Source organism: Eptatretus burgeri, chromosome 15 (genome assembly GCF_056783735.1).
Source record: "Eptatretus burgeri isolate ZD-2024b chromosome 15, Ebu_testis_v1, whole genome shotgun sequence".
In the NCBI taxonomy this organism is placed as follows: Eukaryota; Metazoa; Chordata; class Myxini; order Myxiniformes; family Myxinidae; genus Eptatretus; species Eptatretus burgeri.
Window position 1 is genome coordinate 20,913,171 of NC_140975.1, and position 18,196 is coordinate 20,931,366.

The following is an 18,196-nucleotide window of genomic DNA, read 5'->3' on the forward strand; positions in this document are numbered from 1 at the left end:
GGAGATATTTTGACGTCATAACTTTTTTTCTAGGAGGAATTTTCATATATCAGAGATGGTTACTGTCTGCACAGGGTATTTTTACATGTATATGCCAAGTTTCAGGAAGTTTCCATGAAAACTGTAGGCTGTGAAACAAATGAAACAAAAAACAAAACTGACAAAAAATAGGAATGACGTCATAAAAATTGATATGATGTCACAGTGATGTATCATATTTGCGGTAATTCATCTGTGCTAATGCCCTGTTCGATTCCCGCAAACAGAATTCAAAAAGCTTGTCGAGTTTCGGAGATAATTTTTAGGCGATTTCCATTAAGGCCCGGTCACACCTTGACGTTTTAGCCAACGTATGCCGATTTTTGAATTTTTTTTCTAAAACGCTGGCACACGTTGAATACGTTATGGGTAAGTTTTGATAACATTGAGAGCACGCTGAAAAACACTGCCATATGTCGTTGTACGTTGGCTTTAAACGTTGTACTTTTCGGTTGTCCTCAAATTTTTTCATGCTTGGAATTTCACGACGTATGCCGGCGTATGACTCACACGTTCCGCTACGCTGGCCACAAGTTGTATGCACGGTCTGCGATCGTTGACAGACGAAAACACATGCTACTTGTAAGTTAATCATAAGTTGAGACACGCCGAGGTAATGTTTAGCGTACCCGAAACTTATTTCTAACCTATGATTAACGTGTTGTTGGCACGTTACGCGATCGTTGCCACACGTCGACAGACGTTACTTTTAAGTTACTCATAGGCTGAAAGACGTCGGTATAATGGATCGTCCTTGCGTCAGCGTCCACGGCCACGGCCAGGACACTTATTTGCAGCATTCTTCAAACTTTTCTTCGGCATGACGAGGATGTTCACACTTCGATGTCTAGCTTGGCTATGATTCCAATTGTCCATCGGCAGCGTCTATTTAAAATAGTCGAGTTTGAGCGTTTTAACACGTTCAGAAGAAACGCTTCAAATTTCCAAACCCCAGCGTCAAAAAACAAAGGCGAGTGACAGCAATTTAAATCGTTCATTGTAAACAATGAAAATAGCTGAGTGGTACCGTTTAAAAGTCGTTGAGTGTAAAAAAAATCCAATTGTTGAGCGCAAGCGTCTACTTTCAATAGTGGAGATGCAGCCATTTAAATCGTTGAGTGGCAGCCTATGAACCTACCCGTGGACACGCGGACGCAAGGACGATCCATCATAACCCACACCCTCCCCCTCACACTCACCTACTACTGCCAACATGAACAAACTACTACTAATACTAATACTAATACTAATACTGATACTGATACTGTTACTGCTGACATGGACATCGACTAAAAAAGGACTCGAAAACACTGTTGGGTTCCCCTTTTATGAGCAGCATTTTTATATACCAATTCCCAAAACCGCTGGTAACACGTCTTTATATGGCAGTTGTAAGTTAGAAACACATTAATTTTTTTTTTTGTCGACCGGAAGACGTCATTGGAATACGTCTACATATGTCGATGTGTGTTGGGACTACGTAAAGAATTGGTTCAAAGCACGTCAAACATAAGTTAGAAATAAGTTTCGCGTAAAAAATACATTACCGCGACGTGTTTCGACTTATCAGTAGCTTATAAGTAGCCTTTGTGGACGTGTGTAAGCGTCCACATATCGTGTGTAAAACTTATCCCCATCGCATGCGGAACGTGTGTCATACGCCGAGTACGTCGTTAAATTTTGAACATGTTTAAAATTCCTTGACGTACTCTACTTACTACGATGTATGAAAGCGTACTTTAGCGTTCTACTCACGTATATCAAACTTACCCATACCGTATTTGACGTGCCCCAACGTTTTAGACACATTTTTCTTAGGTCGGCATACGCTGGCAAGATCGCCAAGGTGTGACCGCGATGTTGTCACTTCCATTTCTACGGCAGTTATGATTCGAATCGTTGTGCGTCAGCCTTTTAATAGGCTACGTCACGACATCGTCGGCGATGCGTGCAACGCGCTATGCCTAAGTTAGACTATCGTTGGGCATAGGTTGTGTAGGCCGACAACAGGTTCAGCATTCATTGGTATAAGTTATCTATAACACAACGAAACGTTCTGTGTCCATTACTAATATGTTATGCATACGACCAACTCGTTATGAATACGTCCGAATCTTAAAAAAAAAACATCAAAAGTTCAACGTCAGCCAGCGTTTTACATACATTTTAATACGTTGCCATCGCTGGCTAAAACGTCAAGGTGTGACCGGGCCTTTAGCAGAGATATTTTGACGTCATAACTTTTTTCTTGAAGGAATTTTCAAAATCGGAGATGGTTACTGTCTGCGCAAGGTATCTTCACATATATATATATATATATATATATATATATATATATATATATATATATATATATATATATATATATATATATATATATATATATATATATATATATATATATATATATATACACATATATATATATATATATATATATATATATATATATATATATATATATATATACACATATATATATATATATATATATACACATATATATATATATATATATACATATATATATATATATATATATATATATATATATATATATATATATATATATATATATATATATATATACACATATATATACATACATATATATATATATATATATATATATATACATATATATATATATATATATATATATATATATATATATATATATATATATATATATATATATATATATATATATATATACGCCAAGTTTCAGGAAGTTTCGATGAAAACTGTAGGCTGTGTAACAAAAAAGCCCACAAGAACAACAACGTGAGTAAGACTTCGAGATCCTCCACGAGGATCTAAAAGCTTGAACCAAAACCGAATCGGCTTGTTCTTGTTACTTACCAACTCATCGACCAAGTTTTAGTCATAACCCATTCAAAACTTTTGGAGATATCGTGTTATATATCGTTGTTGGCCCCATCTCTTAATGGTGAAGAATCACTAAAAAAAATATATAAAATTCTCAGATTCGGATCTTCACCAAAATCTAATCAATTCATCCGTGTCAAACACCCAACCTGTCCACCAAGTTCCATCCGAATTCGTCCACAACTTTTTGAGATATCCTGCTCACAGACAGGCAAACAAACAGACTGGGTTGAAAATATAACCCCCATCGACCTTCAGTGGCGGAGGTAATTACGTGCCATAAAAGTCATTTTTTGGGGTGCTTCACTTGTATACAAAGTCAAGGCTTGTGGAAAAGTGAGAACACTGAATGGATCAGGACACAATAGAACAAAAGAAAAAGTAGAGGATGAGGAGATTGGGACCATACTCTGTGCAGAGAGTGTTGGTGCTGCCAAAGCAGTCTCCTTGGCTATTGGTCACAATCCTGGACAGGTCACCACTCTGACACAGGATACAGCAAGCTGGTACTCATTTTGCCAACTTCAGAAGGATGACAGGCCAAGTTAACCCCACCTGGTATTAATTGAACAGCTGAGGGGGGTTTGAACTCAAGACCCTAGGATCCAAAGCCTACCACCCTAACCATTAAGCCAACACCAGGCATAAAGCGTAGAGAGAGGGGGGAAATATCAACAGCAGAGTTGAAGGACAAAATTGAGGGAGACCAGCAAATAAGGGATTAGCGGAGGCCAAGATGCATAGAGAAGGTAAAACTGGACATGCAATGTGTTTGTGAGGCACAAAATGCCATCTTGCGATTAAACCCATCAGTGAAGCGACGGCTAAACACGGCAACTTCATATGAAACCATCTCGAAATCACCCGATTGCTATCAACACGGCATTAAAAGGAGGGAAAGTTGTTCGTTGTTCGATTTTATAATCGATTGGTTTTGAAGCCAAAAAGCAAAAATCAGTCGATTGGCAGCATTATAGTTCGAGCTCCCGCTCTGAGTCTGCGAAGTCGGTGGTTCTATTGTGACCCTGCTCTTCCATGATCCTCGATCTCGTTGAGCAATGAATCGACGAATGGACCGGGATTTTTGGGTGGCATTATCTTTTCAGGGGTACTATTTGATTTCCCATTCCGGAGGTGAGTACTCATACCCTGACCAAATTCCTGCTCTAACCTACAGGAGGCACTGCATCAGCCATGCAGCTATGTCCAAAAAGGGTCGGAAATTCTGCCATATTTGCATGTATGATAAATAGATGGCTCCTTTGAGGATTATTACATGCCTCAGAGTTTGAAATTCTGTTTTGTCTTTGTATGATGTGGTATAAATAAGAAATCACAACACTGACTTCACCTTTCAATTTAATTCTCTTTAGCCACATCGTGTAAACTTCTTATTTCCAAAACCTATCGAGCATGAAAATATCGAAGAATAAGAGAAATGCTGTTTCTCAACTGTTACAATAAATGATAATGCCAGATGATGTACAAGCTATAAAAGAGGTAAACTGCCATTTACTTTCTCATCTCTCTTCTTATTTCTTTTTCCATCACAGACACGTATGTCAAGCTGACGCTACAGGACTCAACGGGACAGGAGATTTCACAAAGTAAAACATCCCTGCGCCGGGGGCAGCCAAACCCCGTGTACAAGGAAACGTTTGTCTTCCAGGTGGCTCTGTTCCAGTTGTCCGACATTATCCTTACACTGTCTGTGTTCAGCAAGAGGAGTATGAAGAGAAAGGAGATCGTGGGCTCAGTGTCCCTTGGAGCAAACAGCAGAGTTGAAGAGGAGCGCACACACTGGGACGAGATGAAACGGTGCAAAGGATCTCAGGTTTGTCGCTGGCACCAGCTACAGGAGGTATAGTGGAATGCCAGGAAATAGACCTTTTGGCAGAGACTGATGACGAAAGGTTCTTGGTCATGACCGTGAGACGTATCGCTGCCTAATGATCAACGGTGCTTGTTCATCAATGTGGAAGTGCATCGACAAAAGTGCATGAGGTCGATGCAAAGTTTGGTCTATGATGGAATAACAAAAGCCTCCCATATCTTCTAAAATGGAAATGAGCATGCCTTTCAATTAGTCGTCGCTCCACCGGTAACGTCAGGAAAATAATGGTAGTCAACCATGGAAACCCATAATGGACTTGCAGAAATGCAATGGGGACAGCAAAAATATTTTGTTGGCTTTTATAATTGGTTAATTTGAAAACTATGGCAAGGCGAGGATTAGAGGAGATTTATTAAAATAAAAAAAGAACATGTAGAGCAGTTCAGGGGCTGTTGTGTGAAGAGAAAGGCGGTGTAAGACCTTGCCTTACATCTGTTCATTTGACGGCCCCACAACCTCTGCACCTGGCTTGCAAATTGGTGCTAACGAGCATCTTTTATAAAGGTTTGCGTTTGCATGTGACATTTGACAACACAGAAAGGACTTTTCTACACCCATCATCATCTCCATGTCAGGGGAAGGCAATTAGTGCATTGCGAAGGGTTGATGGAGAAAACTTTGGCTCGAATTATTGATATATAATTTAGTGTTTAGCTTCTCTCATTGGTTGTATCTACTTTGCACGTTTTCGAAGGTGGAACCGAGTCCTCCTAAGACCTACACTATCCACATTTTCTTTTCAGGATCACGTTTCAAAGACCAAGTTTTGATGTTTAGCTTTACTGAACCCTCAACAGCCTCCAGTTGTCTAACTCTGTCTGACTACATTGTATACGACTCTGTCCAACTCCACATTATGCGACTATGTCCGACTTCAGAGTATATGACTGTATGACACCACATGACACGACTCAAAATTATACGACTCCGCATTATAAAACTCTGTCCAACTCCAAAGTATGTGACTGTACGACTCCACATTATATGACTCCGCATTATACGACTCCACATTATATGACTGCATTATAAAACTCTGTCTGACTCCAGAGTATATGACTGTACGATTCTGCATTATGCGACTCCACATTATATAACTCCACATTATAAAACTGTCCAACTCCAAAGTATATGACTGTACGACTCCACATTATACGACCACATTATATGACTCCACATGATACGACTTCGCATTATACGACTTCGCATTATACGACTTCGCATTACACGACTCCGCATTACACGACTCCGCATTACACGACTCCGCATTACACGACTCCGCATGATACAACTTCGCATTATACGACTTCGCATTATACGACTTCGCATTACACGACTCCGCATTACACGACTCCACATGATACGACTCCGCATGATACGGCTCCGCATGATACGGCTCCGCATGATACGACTCCGCATGATAGTGACTCCGCATGATACGACTCCGCATGATACGACTCTGCATGATACGACTCTGCATTATACGACTCCGCATTATACGACTCCGCATTATACGACTCCGCATTATAAAACTCTGTCTGACTCCAGAGTATATGACTGTACGACTCCACATAATACTATTCCACATTATGCGACTTCACATTATGCGACTCCACATTATGCGACTCCACATTATGCGATGCCACATTATAAAACTCTGTCCAACTCCAAAGTATATGACCGTATGACTCCACATTATACGACTCCACATAATACGACTCTGCATTGTATGACTCCGCATTGTACGACTCCGCATTATAAAACTGTCTGACTCCAGAGTGCACAACTGCATGATTCCACATTATACGACTGCATTATATGACTGTGTCTACCTCCAGAGTATATGACTGTCCAACTCGAGTCAAGCCGACTAATCGACTCGAGACTTGTCCACTCTGTCTGACTTTAGACAATGACTGTCTGACTCTGTCGACGAGAGGATTGTGATCTGATTCATTCAGTTTCCAAAGTAGTGCTTTCTCCTCCAACTATCGATGATTTATTTTCTTGCCTGCAATTGAATTATCGTTCTGTATAGTGCATTGTTTGGCAGGTGTCACAGAAGTATAATTATGGTGTAAAAAAAACAAACAACAAAAAAACCCAAAAATCTTGAGCTTAAGTGATCATGTATTTTGTGTTAAAGTCTCAATTTTTAACCTCCGCCATATTCGAAGATGGATGGAGGTGACTGTTTTCACCCCTTTCTGTTTGTTTGTTTGTTTGTTTGTTTGTGAACAGTATTACGGAAAAACTCCTCGACGGATTTCGATGAAACTTGGTGGGGGGGGTTAGGTATGGTCCAAGGATCATGCCATTAAATTTTGGACTTGGTCCCCCCCCCCAAAAAAAAATTGTTCGAGAAAAATTTTTTTGTTTGCATTTCTACATGTTTAAAGTGATTTCCAACCCCCCCCAAAAAAAAAAATTGTTCGAGAAAAAAAATTTTTGCAACTTTTTTTTCAACAAAATTTCGATTTTTTTTGTTGTTGCATTTTTACATGTTTTCAGTGATTTCCAACACCTCCCCCCCCCCAAAAAAAAATGTTGGAGAAAAGAACTATAACTCTCAGCACTGTTGACATATTTAATGAATAAGATATAAGGTTCACTTGAGTGACCCAGCAGTATTGGCGGCAGAGGTTTTGCACTCTCCAGATTGCTTCCCCTCTATTTCTTTTAATATGTAAATACAACTTTTAATTTGAGAAACGTCTTGAGTCTCCAGACATCTGATAACTGTCATAGCTCGGAGGACAGAGGTATGCACACTCGCCTCCAAGTTATCTAGCTGAGGTTCGAATCCCGACCCAGCTGTAAACTGCCATCCTGGTGTTTCGTAGGCAGCATGTGCCGTCCCTCGGATAGGCATTAAATTGGCACCCCATCTGCCGGCATTAGTTGGTGGACATTAAAATATCCCACGGTGTCGTTCGCTAAGAATAGGCGAGCTATCGCCAGCACCTTGAACAAACTACAAATGACTGAGTGCTGTGAAGGCAAAGGCAAAGCACGCAGTATAACCCTTGCCAAGAAAAACTGCTTCGGCAGCACCGACGCTCTGTAATCAGAGTACGGGACATTTGATTGATTGGCATTTACACAGACTGGTTGAGTTCATGGCTCCCAGTCAGGATTATAACTGAGACTCATTACAAGCATATTCAGTTGGACAAAATGTGATACTTAGACAAAACGAGAGCAACGTCCAAAGCTAGACAAATGCAATTCAAGGGATGATCAGACACTACATCATCCTAATACCCTTAGTTATCATACCTTTGTTTCACCTCCCTTCCGTGAAAGAGTTACCTTTCAATGGCAAACGAGTGTCCGCCGATTGATCCCAAGTTTTATGTTCATTTGTCATGGCATTGGAATAGAACGTTCATTTGTATAGGAAGACACGTTCAATGGTAGTACCTGTTTGCACTTCGCAGTAGTCGGGCCTTAGGTGCACCTGCATGTCTATCATGCTCACAGAATGCTTTACGCCCATCACATCGTTCAATGCACACAGAGATGGATCCCTCTCCTTCACCGGGGAATTACAGTGACTGCAACACCAATTTGTTGTGAATAAGAAGATTTACCGATTTGCTCACACGGTGTTTGTTGTATTTGTTGCTGTGCTGCAAGCCCTTGCGGAGGGAAATGCGCTGCTTGCCGTTCTTGATGGAGCTGTTGTGAGCCGAAAACAGGACAAATGATGTGTGCACACGCTCAAACTCATCCCGATTTACTTTCAACCATCACGAGAACAACCTGCATCGAGCTTTGGGAGAAATGTCTGAAATTCCTTTTGAATTCAACTTTGTAAGCATCAGAGATTTGTGATAAAAATTGTGTGTGTGTGTGTGTGTGTGTGCGTGCGCGCGCGCCCCCTGGCACTGTGTGGTTGTGCATGGCACGTGGGTGAAGTCCAAAGAGACGGGTCACGTGTGTGAGTTCTTGGGTAATGGGCCACGTGGGTGAGCAGTGAGTTTCAGGGTGATGGGTCAGGTGGGTGATATCCAAGGGCTAAACCTCAAAGGGGGGGCTTTGGGGGGGGCATTCGTTTAGTTTTGTGCGAATGTGCTGTTTTTATTTGTCTTATTTTGTTTTCATTTGGCGCCATCTTGTATTTTTATTATGACCAAGGGCCTCAAGCTGGTCGTGGCCCAGGCCTCTGAACGTTTGAGAGGGCCTGGCGATATCCAGGGTCACGTGGGTGAAGTCTGGGTGACGGGTCACGTGGGTGAGGTCTGGGTGACGGGTCACGTGGGTGAGATGTATCTGAGTAATGGGTCACTTGGGTGAGATCCGGGTGACGTGCCGCTGTCTGCATCTGAAAACATTTGCCTTTGAAAGCTTGTGTGTTTGGTCATGGCATGGTTAATTAAATATAACATACGTTTGAGAAAAAAAACTTAATAAATGCCACAAGGTGATTGTCAACTGTTTGTTTGTTCTTTAACACACACACACACACACACACACACACACACACACACACACACACACACACACACACACACACACACACACACACACACGCACACACACAGTTTTCTCCACACTTTTTTGTGAGTTTTGCATGATGACGTCATCGTTGGCTTCCTGGCCCATCCATTGAAGTTAACATGTTGAACTGATTTACAACATGAAAAGTGAAAACACTTAACTACGGTACTCACAAATGGGTTGAGGTACTCATCATGGGGGAGGGTCAAAAAGGAAAAAATAAATTGACAAAAGGAAGAGAAAAAGAGGACGATACGAGAGAAGGAGGGGGTGTGCGAGGAGTGGGGAAAATAGGGACAAAGTGGATGGAGGGTCGAATATCCCGCCGTATTTGCGTACGTAATAAACAGATGGAAACTTGTCTCCTTCAAACTCAGGTGCACACCGAGCCTCACCGCGTCCCTCGTGGTGCATTGGAATTCGGGTTCACAAAACGTAGTCCCTGTTGACGATCATTCGCTGCATGACCGAAACGTTGAACCTGAAGCTGAACCTGAACCTTCCATGGTCATGCCTTCAGGGTTACCTGGTCGGTTGTGCCGAGGGTTCGAACACACGTTTACGGTATCGGTGACCAGGACCAGAGGCTCGGTTGTTCGATTTTAAACGAGGATCACGTGACCAGCCTGCGGCGTGAAAATCCGATCGAACAAGGACCGAATGAAGTGACGCGTGGTCATAATGACGGTGTTGTGGGACGGGCTGTGTCACGAGACGACGACCCTTCAAGAATGTGCGCCGCGCTGTGTAAACCGGTGGTCGCGGTGTGTTACCGCAGAATCCTCCATGGTGGTTCCCCGGGCCGTACCCGCCACTCTCTCCACGGAGTGTCGATCGCAGACGAACATGGAATGGTTCGTGTGTTTTATTTCTCTGGAGTCGTCCGTTGCTCGTCGTCGGAAAATTGCAAAGAATCACCTCAGCAGCGCATCCTGCTTATTAGCGCGAGAGGATGCGTAATGGTCGGCGCGCAGCTGTGGCGCTCCGCGAGCAGTGAAAAAAAACTTCAAACAATATATACATCCGCGGAACTTTACTGAGCATTACACTTTACATTGTGGTATTTCTTTCGTGACAGCAAAGAGAACGGGAAGGTGTGTGTATGTATGTATACATATATATGTATATATGTGTGTGTGTGTATATTGTTGCGAATTCGCGCCCGCCGGCGTACGGATGGCCACGTCACTCGAATTGCGACCGCGTCGCCCACCGGACGGACAATTCAGTCGTGACCCTCCGGGAACAATCGCCCGGAGCCAGTCACGGGTGGGCCTTTTGACCTCACCACAATCGTGCCAATCGGCCACCCGCGTAGGATAGGGTTGTTCGCCAAACTCGACCTACCTAAGTATCCACGCGGATGGTAAACCGGGCGATCGTACCTCGCCGCAGGTCGACTCCGGACACGAGCCGCTTGGGCGGCCCGTTCTGCACTATCGGGATAACCGAGCGGTGTTATCGTCGACCTCGATGGTTCAGATTATTTACCGGGCATTTTGCACCCACTACGAACCCTTTACGTGAAGCAGGATGGAGGGTCAATAAAGAAAAGACAAAGTGAAACGGGAAAACAGTTCACGCAATGCACATTTATTTCCCAGCACAAGGAAAGCACACATATACAGCCAAACAGTCAAAATGCACATATAGCAACCAAAACAAAAGCAACAACGACGCAGAGTTACTACCGACTACGCGCACACACGGCAACACTTATACAGTTCTACTTTACAGACGGCGCCAACACACATTTACACAAAAGCAAAGGAAAGAAGCCACCCTCATAGACAAGGGGGCAGACAGGCCTGTAGGCCAATTGTGCGTATGACCTGGAGGAGCGGCCAGGTCCGCGAGACCAGGTGGGGGGGGGGGTCCTACCCGCGTCCTCGTGACGCGTTGGCGGGCGAGCTGCAGATGTGGCCGCGTGGCTGTGCCCCGACTCCGTGCTCCTTGGCGGGTTTCGTTGGCATGACGTTTGGAGTGGGGTAGGAACAGGGCCCCCTTTTTGCACTATCTCAGCGCGGGGGAAAGGGGGAATTGTTGATGCCCTGGGGGAGGAGAATGGCTGGCTGGCTTGGGTCCCGCGACGAGCGATCCCACACCGTGACCTTGTCGCCAACCGCCGTCATTCTCGCCTCGGACCCGAGCTCCTTTGCCTCTTCCCGCAACTCTTCTCAGCCGACTCCAGAACCCAACTCTCTCGATGACACTCTCTTCCCCCGGCTCTCTACCACTCTCCAACCAAAACTGACTCACTCTGCCACGATTCGCCTTGCGCTCGCTGTTTTATAGGCTGGCAGGAGCAGCAAATATGCAAATATTCGGATCAGGATGACCCCGGGGCGGAGCCACGCTCGCCCATTGGTCGGAGGAAACAGGGGTGTGAACCTCCCCTGATCCTAGAATTTGCATATATCGATTTCACACAGACGCGCCTGGAGGCGGGGCCAAGCCACCCCGCGCTTGCTAATTGGACGGTGGAGAAGTGGGCGTGTAGCGTTCTTGATCCGAATTTTCCCTCGGAAAGGCCGCTATTTGCGCTCGCGGCTCAGTGCGCTCGGCAATAATCGCCGAACGGGCCGAGACAGCCCGAAGTTCAGTGTTCACAGGTGGTGCGGGGATGGCCGTAGAAGGAGAGAGGTGAAGGTGGTGGAGGGTTTTCGGTGGTGGTTTGATGGTTATGGTGCCGTTTGGGAATGGCGGTGGTGCGATGATGTGGGAGCGTAGATGGTGGTGGTGGCGTGGTCGTTGTGTGATGGCGGTTGAGACGTGGTTGGTTCAAAATAAAGATAGAACAGAAAAACGCCTAACTCAAGGGATAGTTCCCGGAGGGTCATGACTGAATTGTCCGTCCGGTGGGCGACGTGCTGCGATCCGAGGTACGTGGCCGTCCCCACGCCGGCGGGTGCGAATTCGCAACAATATTATTGTTACGGGCCAGGGGTCGGTGGCGAGAACGACCAGGAGGTGGGGAAAGCTTGCGTCGTCTCCCACCAAACTCCCCAGAATTGTAGACCGTCGCTCTGGATAATTCCGTGACGCGGCAGGTCGCTGAACCGACCGTGGTCGCCAATATTTCAACCACGTAGCGTCGGGTCTATTTGTCTATAACCAATTTACCTAATTAACTACGCGATTTCGACTACCGGGGAAACCATGCCCTCGGCACGTCTTGCTCGAACCGGGTCACTCTACCAACTGCGTAGAGTTCCAACTACCAACTCCGGTTTGGGTGCAGCCGAGCGGAAACTGCCAAAGCCGTGCTGGCTGGAATGAATGGATTATCGGGTATAAAAACCCGCCGAAACTCAGATCCGAACCATACTGGACCAATGCAAGAAGGGACGGAAACGGACTGGGAACATTTCTGTGATGATTTATTTGCAGTAAATGAAGACACAAAGTGACACTTAACGTGAATATGCAAGAAGTATTTACAATGATCCAAAAACACTTATTCGGTTCTACTTAAAGACGGGCCCACATGCAGACACACACACAAAATGTAAAGAAACCCAGAGTTCTTTATTGGACCCTCACAACCAAGGAGAGAGACAAGCTGGGGGTCACAGTTCAGATGGGTACCTGGCTGTCGGAGAAAGAGGGTACTTCATGCTGCGGCACCTGACAATGGTCACTGGTTTGGTCCCCAGTCACACGTGTAGGACTCGAAGTTCGTGGCGGAGCTCGGGTGGTGAATGGCGGGGTCCACAGAGGGGGGTCAGGGTCGCTCTTTCCTTTCCTTGAAGAGGGCCAGCAGAGACATGATCGCCGCCTTCACGGCCTTCTGCCTAATCCTCCGCTTCAAAAGAACTGCACGCTCAACAACAACTCCGTCGAAAACCTCAGAACAACCTTCGTAACAACCCCTTCATAACAACCCCTTCGTAGCAACCCCCAAAACTCTGCTCTCAGAGAGTGCTCAGGGATTTTTTTAACCTCCCTCAACGGGGAGGGGCCCTTGGTGAAACACATCTTGCTGTCCGCCTTTGATTGGACAGGGTCCTCCGGCCCACCCTTCCGGGGCGGGGCCTTGGCCCCTGCCGAGAAATCCCAGTCACTCTTCCAGGCGGGTTCATACTTGACGAGTAACAGTATCAACGCTGCAACGGCCCCTGCCGGGAAACCCCAGCCACTCTTCCACGTGGGTTCATACTTGACGAGCAACAGTATCAATGTTACAAAGGTCGGCTTGAAAGAGTTACAACGTTTGTGGGAGCCGAGAAACCGGAACCGTGAGATCTTGCCTTGGCACGTCAGGGTGCGAGAAGGCAGCTGGTTGGTGGTGGATCGTGATGTGCCGAGGGGTCATGCAGATGGGATGGTTGTTAGATGGCTTGTTAAATGTAATCACCTAACTAAAAGAAATTGCAACGCATGCCTTTGATTCTCCCACTAGACAAAAGGAAAGGGATCCGACTACACACATACTTAACGACATAACTGACTTTTTGGACATCTGTATGTTGAATGCAAATGGTTTCCAGATCTGTAACAATATATATTGTTGCGGAAATGGCCCTTAGTGTGCTATTAAATATAGGATTAGCCCAGATCCCCCATTAAATGCATGTTTAGCCAGGTTGTTCAGTAAATGGACGCTACATGTGTGTCGGGAGGTGTGAGAGGCTGTTCATCGTTGGTATATTGGTGGTGGACCGAGAGGTTCTTGTTCTTCCTTCCTCTCTCCAGACGATAGTCCCCGCCCAGCGCTGAGAGGGGGAGTGGCCTAGAGAAGGAAGTGAAACTGAAGGCAGGAGCCAGTGGGCTTCGAGACGAGCGAGAAAAGGAAAGGCAGTGTTGAATCGGTCGGGAGAGAAAACTGGACCTGAGCGCGCCGAGTCTGCCCTCGGCTGGATGAGAAACGACTGGTGGGGGTCGTGATCTGCTGTGTATGGGGACGGCTGTGTCTGTCTGTGATCTGCTTCTTGAAGGAGGCAGGAGAAACGACTAGAGGCTGCCTGCACTTCGAGTCGGCGATCAACTTTCATGAGAAGGTCCTCGACACGTTTGTCGATCCGCCTGCCGGAGCCCAACACCTCGATTTGGCCTGGTTTGGTGAACAGGCCAGGCCTGGACTTGTATGCTGGACCTTGTGCGAAATCAGCTGAAACCCACCATCGACCTGACGGTCTGGTGCAGTCGACCTCGCGGGGTCTGAACGCGCCGAGGCTGCGTGCGTGAGGGCTGCGACACATGGACGAGCGACATTTTTCCACGCGGCGTGCTCGAGCTTGGGGCTCAAATCCGTGGGCATCGGCTTGTCACGAGCCACATTTGTGCCTTTGACATGTTCCTCTCGTCCATGAAACATCACCAAGTACTCTGTGTCTTGTCTGCATGCTGTCCGTGTCTTGTCTGCATGTTGTTTAAGGTTTATCTCGTTCGGGTCCCCTTCGAAACCCATAATCCGTAGCTCCCTAGTTAAGAACGGGTTATAGATTAATTATAACATTGTCGTGAATGCTTTGCTTGTGTCGTGTTCCCCGATGTCCCCAATACATCTGGCTGATTCGTATGAAGTTGCCGCTTTGAATTAATTTGTGCCGCGTCGAGGAACGATCCGATCAATTTGGATGTAAAAACGAAAATGGTTACAGACTGCTAGACTCCGCTCGGTCTCTGACAAAACCGGTCTGTAACCGGGGTCTATTCCCCCAGCTGGCAAGGTACAGGTGTATTTTGGTATCGTGGTTCGAGACGCGTAACCCGAGAATTGTGCCGAACCAGCCGGCGTTATAACCCCGGAGACGGCGGTGGTTAGGGTGGCGCCGAATCTGTAACATTTGGTTTTCGAGAGTAGGGTGTGAAAACCCAAACTGGTTACGGACAGTGATGGACGCGCTCGTCCGAATCCCCCCCCCCCCACATCCGTAGCAATGTGTGTGTGTGCGTGTGTGTGTGCGCACGCGCGCACGCATTTCCAGTGCCAACAGAAAGTCTACACCATATTTCAAATTTTTCACCTTTTGTTCCCTCACAGCCTGGAATTAAATGACATTAAATCAGACTTTTTCCACCTTTATTTACAAATCGTAACTCAGAAATTCCAAATGAAAAACAAATTCGACAAATTTCAGAAAATTAATTAAAAATACAAAACTAGAATATCTTGGTAGGATCAGTGTCCACCCCCCCCCCCCCCGAGTTAATACTTGGTAGAAGCACCTTTGACAGCAATTACAGCTGTGAGTCTGTTGGGATAGGTCTCCACCAACTTTACACACCTTGATTGGGTAATATTTGCCCATTCTTCTGGACAAAACTGTTCAAGCTCAGTCAAGTTGTGTGGGAAGTGATGATGGACAGCAATCTTCAAGTCATTCCACAGATTTTCGATTGGACTTAATTCAGGGCTCTGACTGGGCCACTCAAAGACATTTATCTTTTTGTTCCTTAGCCACTCCAATGTAGCTTTGTCTGTGTGCTTCGGGTTGTTATTATGGTGAAAGGTGAACTTCCGTCCCAATTTCCACGTGGGGAAATTTCTCGTAGAGAAGAGCTTTCTCGTAGAGAGCAGCAGCTTTTCCTCTCAGATTTGTCTGTATTTTGCTCCATCCATTTTCCTTTCGATCCTATCAAGTGCCCTCGTCCCTGCTGATGAGAAACATCCCCATACCATGATGCTGCCGCCACCATGCTTCACAGTAGGGATGGTGTTCTTTGGGTGATGTGCTGTGTTGGATATGTGCCAAATGTTTTGCATTTAGGCCAAAAAGTTCCATCCTGGTTTCGTTCGACCATAAAACTTTTTGCCACATGGCTTCAGAATCTCCAGCGTGGTATTTTGCATAACTTGAACGGGACTCAAGGTCGGCTTTTTAAGTAATTGCTTCCTTCTTGCCACCCTACCATACAGGCCGAACTTGTGGAGTGCTTGGGATATTGTTGTCACATGCACACAGTGACCAGTCTTTGCCATAAAGGCCTGTAGCTCTTTCAAAGTTGCCAATGCATTCTTGGTGGCCTCTCTGATCAGTCTCCTCCTTGCTTGGTCATCCAGTTTGGAGGGATGGCCTGATCTTGGCAGGGTCTTGGTGGTACCATATGCCTTCCACTTCATAATGTTTTGACTGTGCTTCAAGAGGTATTCAAGTCCTTTGAAATATTTTTATACCCATTCCCTGATCTGTGCCTTTTCACAACTTTATCCTGAAGGTCTTTTGAAAGCTCCTTGGACTCATGGTTGAGTCTTTGCTGTGAAATTCACTTCCCAGCAAAGGAAACCTCCAGGAACAGCTGATTTTTTTTACCTCTACCACCGAAGGTGAAGGAGGATATGTTTTCACTCCTTTCTGGCTGTTTGTCTGTTTGTGAACAGGATATCTCAAAAAGTTGTGGACGGATTCGGACGACACTTGGTGAACATGTTGGATATGTGACAAGGAAGAATAGATTCAATTTTGGTGAAGATCCCGATCCGGATCCGGATCCAACTCGTAGATGTTTTAAAAGTGATCCTTCACCATTGAGAGATAGGACTAAAAATGATATATTGTAGGATATCTCAAAAAGTTGTGGACGGATTCTGGTGGACAGGTTAGGTGTGTCCCAAGGACGAATTGCTTCGATTTTGGTGAAAATCCGAATCCGTATCTGGATACTAGAATTATTTAATTTTGTAAGTGATTCTTCACCATTGAGAGATAGGGCCAAAACCTATATAGCACTGTATAGCATGATATTTCAAAAATGTATTGGGCCATATATGTTCTCGTGGATCAGGCATTGCGTGGTGAAGGTATGCGCTCTACTGAGTGCCCTTCTAGTTTTTTATTTAAATACTTTTGATCTCTTCTACCCCAACTGACCCCATTCCCACGCACTCCCTTTTTCCAGGTTTTGTGATCCCAACCCCCCCTCTCTCTCTCTCCCTCACCTCCTTTTGTTTGTTTCTTTGTTGTCAATTGTTTTGTTACTTTTCTGTTTCATCCCCACTTTTCCCTTCCTCTACTTTCAGTGTATCATTAACCTCTGCCATCGAAGATGGATGGAGGTTACTGTTTTCACCCCTTTCTGTTTGTTTGTTTGTTTGTGGACGGTATTACGGAAAAACTCCTCGACGAATTTCGACGAAACTTGGTGGGGGGATTAGGTATGGTCCAAGGATCATGCCATTAGATTTTGGACTTGGTCCAAAATCCAATATGGCCGCTATGACGACCAATTTGAAAAAATATTTGAATTTTTTTTTTTGCATTTCTACATGTTTTAAGTGATTTCCAACCCACCCACCCCCCCAAAAAAGAAATTGTTAGAGAAAAAAAATTGCAAATTTTTTTCAACAAAATTTCTATTTTTTTTTGTATTTCTACATGTTATAAGTGATTTCCAACAAAAAAACATGCCAAAATTATAATTGCGGCTGATTTTGGAACTTCAGGTGGATATACCCACGTAAAATCAATTTCTGTCTCAAGGAATCTAGTTATGACGAATGAAGAGTATGTAAAAGGGAAAGTTGCAAACTATGCCTCTGTGATCACTGTTGACGTCAAATTGAATGAATAGGATATCAGGTTCACTTGAGTGACCTAGCAGTATTGGCGGCAGAGGTTTTGTACTCTAACGAGTGCTCCCTTTTAGTTCAGCTTGTTCACCCCATGTTTCCTTCTCCCCTCCCCTTGATCTCGCTCGCACTTCTACTCTGCTGTTAGTGTTTCCCCCTTTCCATTTTGCTTCCTTTCATTGTGCCCAAGCTCTTCAACGAGCCTCGACCATGTATACAAAAACAAAATGATTGAATTAAATTCCTGCATTGAGGTTACTGGGTCCAATCTCTTGTCTTGTGAATTATATGTTTTGTGGGGATGGGGGTGGTGGAAGGGGTTGCAATTTGATATCTATTAGTTTTAAAACAAACTTGTGCTA

General features: G+C 45.0%; 1 protein-coding gene across 7 annotated transcripts in view; it reads left to right on the plus strand.

Moving 5' to 3' along the window:
• The window catches only part of LOC147011697 (synaptotagmin-14-like), a 248,794-nt gene extending 239,538 nt beyond the window's left edge, over window positions 1-9,256 (plus strand). For 6 of the 7 annotated variants that reach the window (XM_085856244.1, XM_085856243.1, XM_085856247.1 and 3 more), the window contains one exon: window positions 4,482-9,256. In XM_085856244.1, the coding sequence (XP_085712370.1) occupies window positions 4,482-4,795 (314 nt within the window). In that variant the 3' untranslated portion in view covers window positions 4,796-9,256. The remainder of the gene's footprint in view (window positions 1-4,481) is intronic. The other variant, XM_085856249.1, reaches the window with a different exon arrangement.
• Window positions 9,257-18,196: the final 8,940 nt, after the last annotated feature.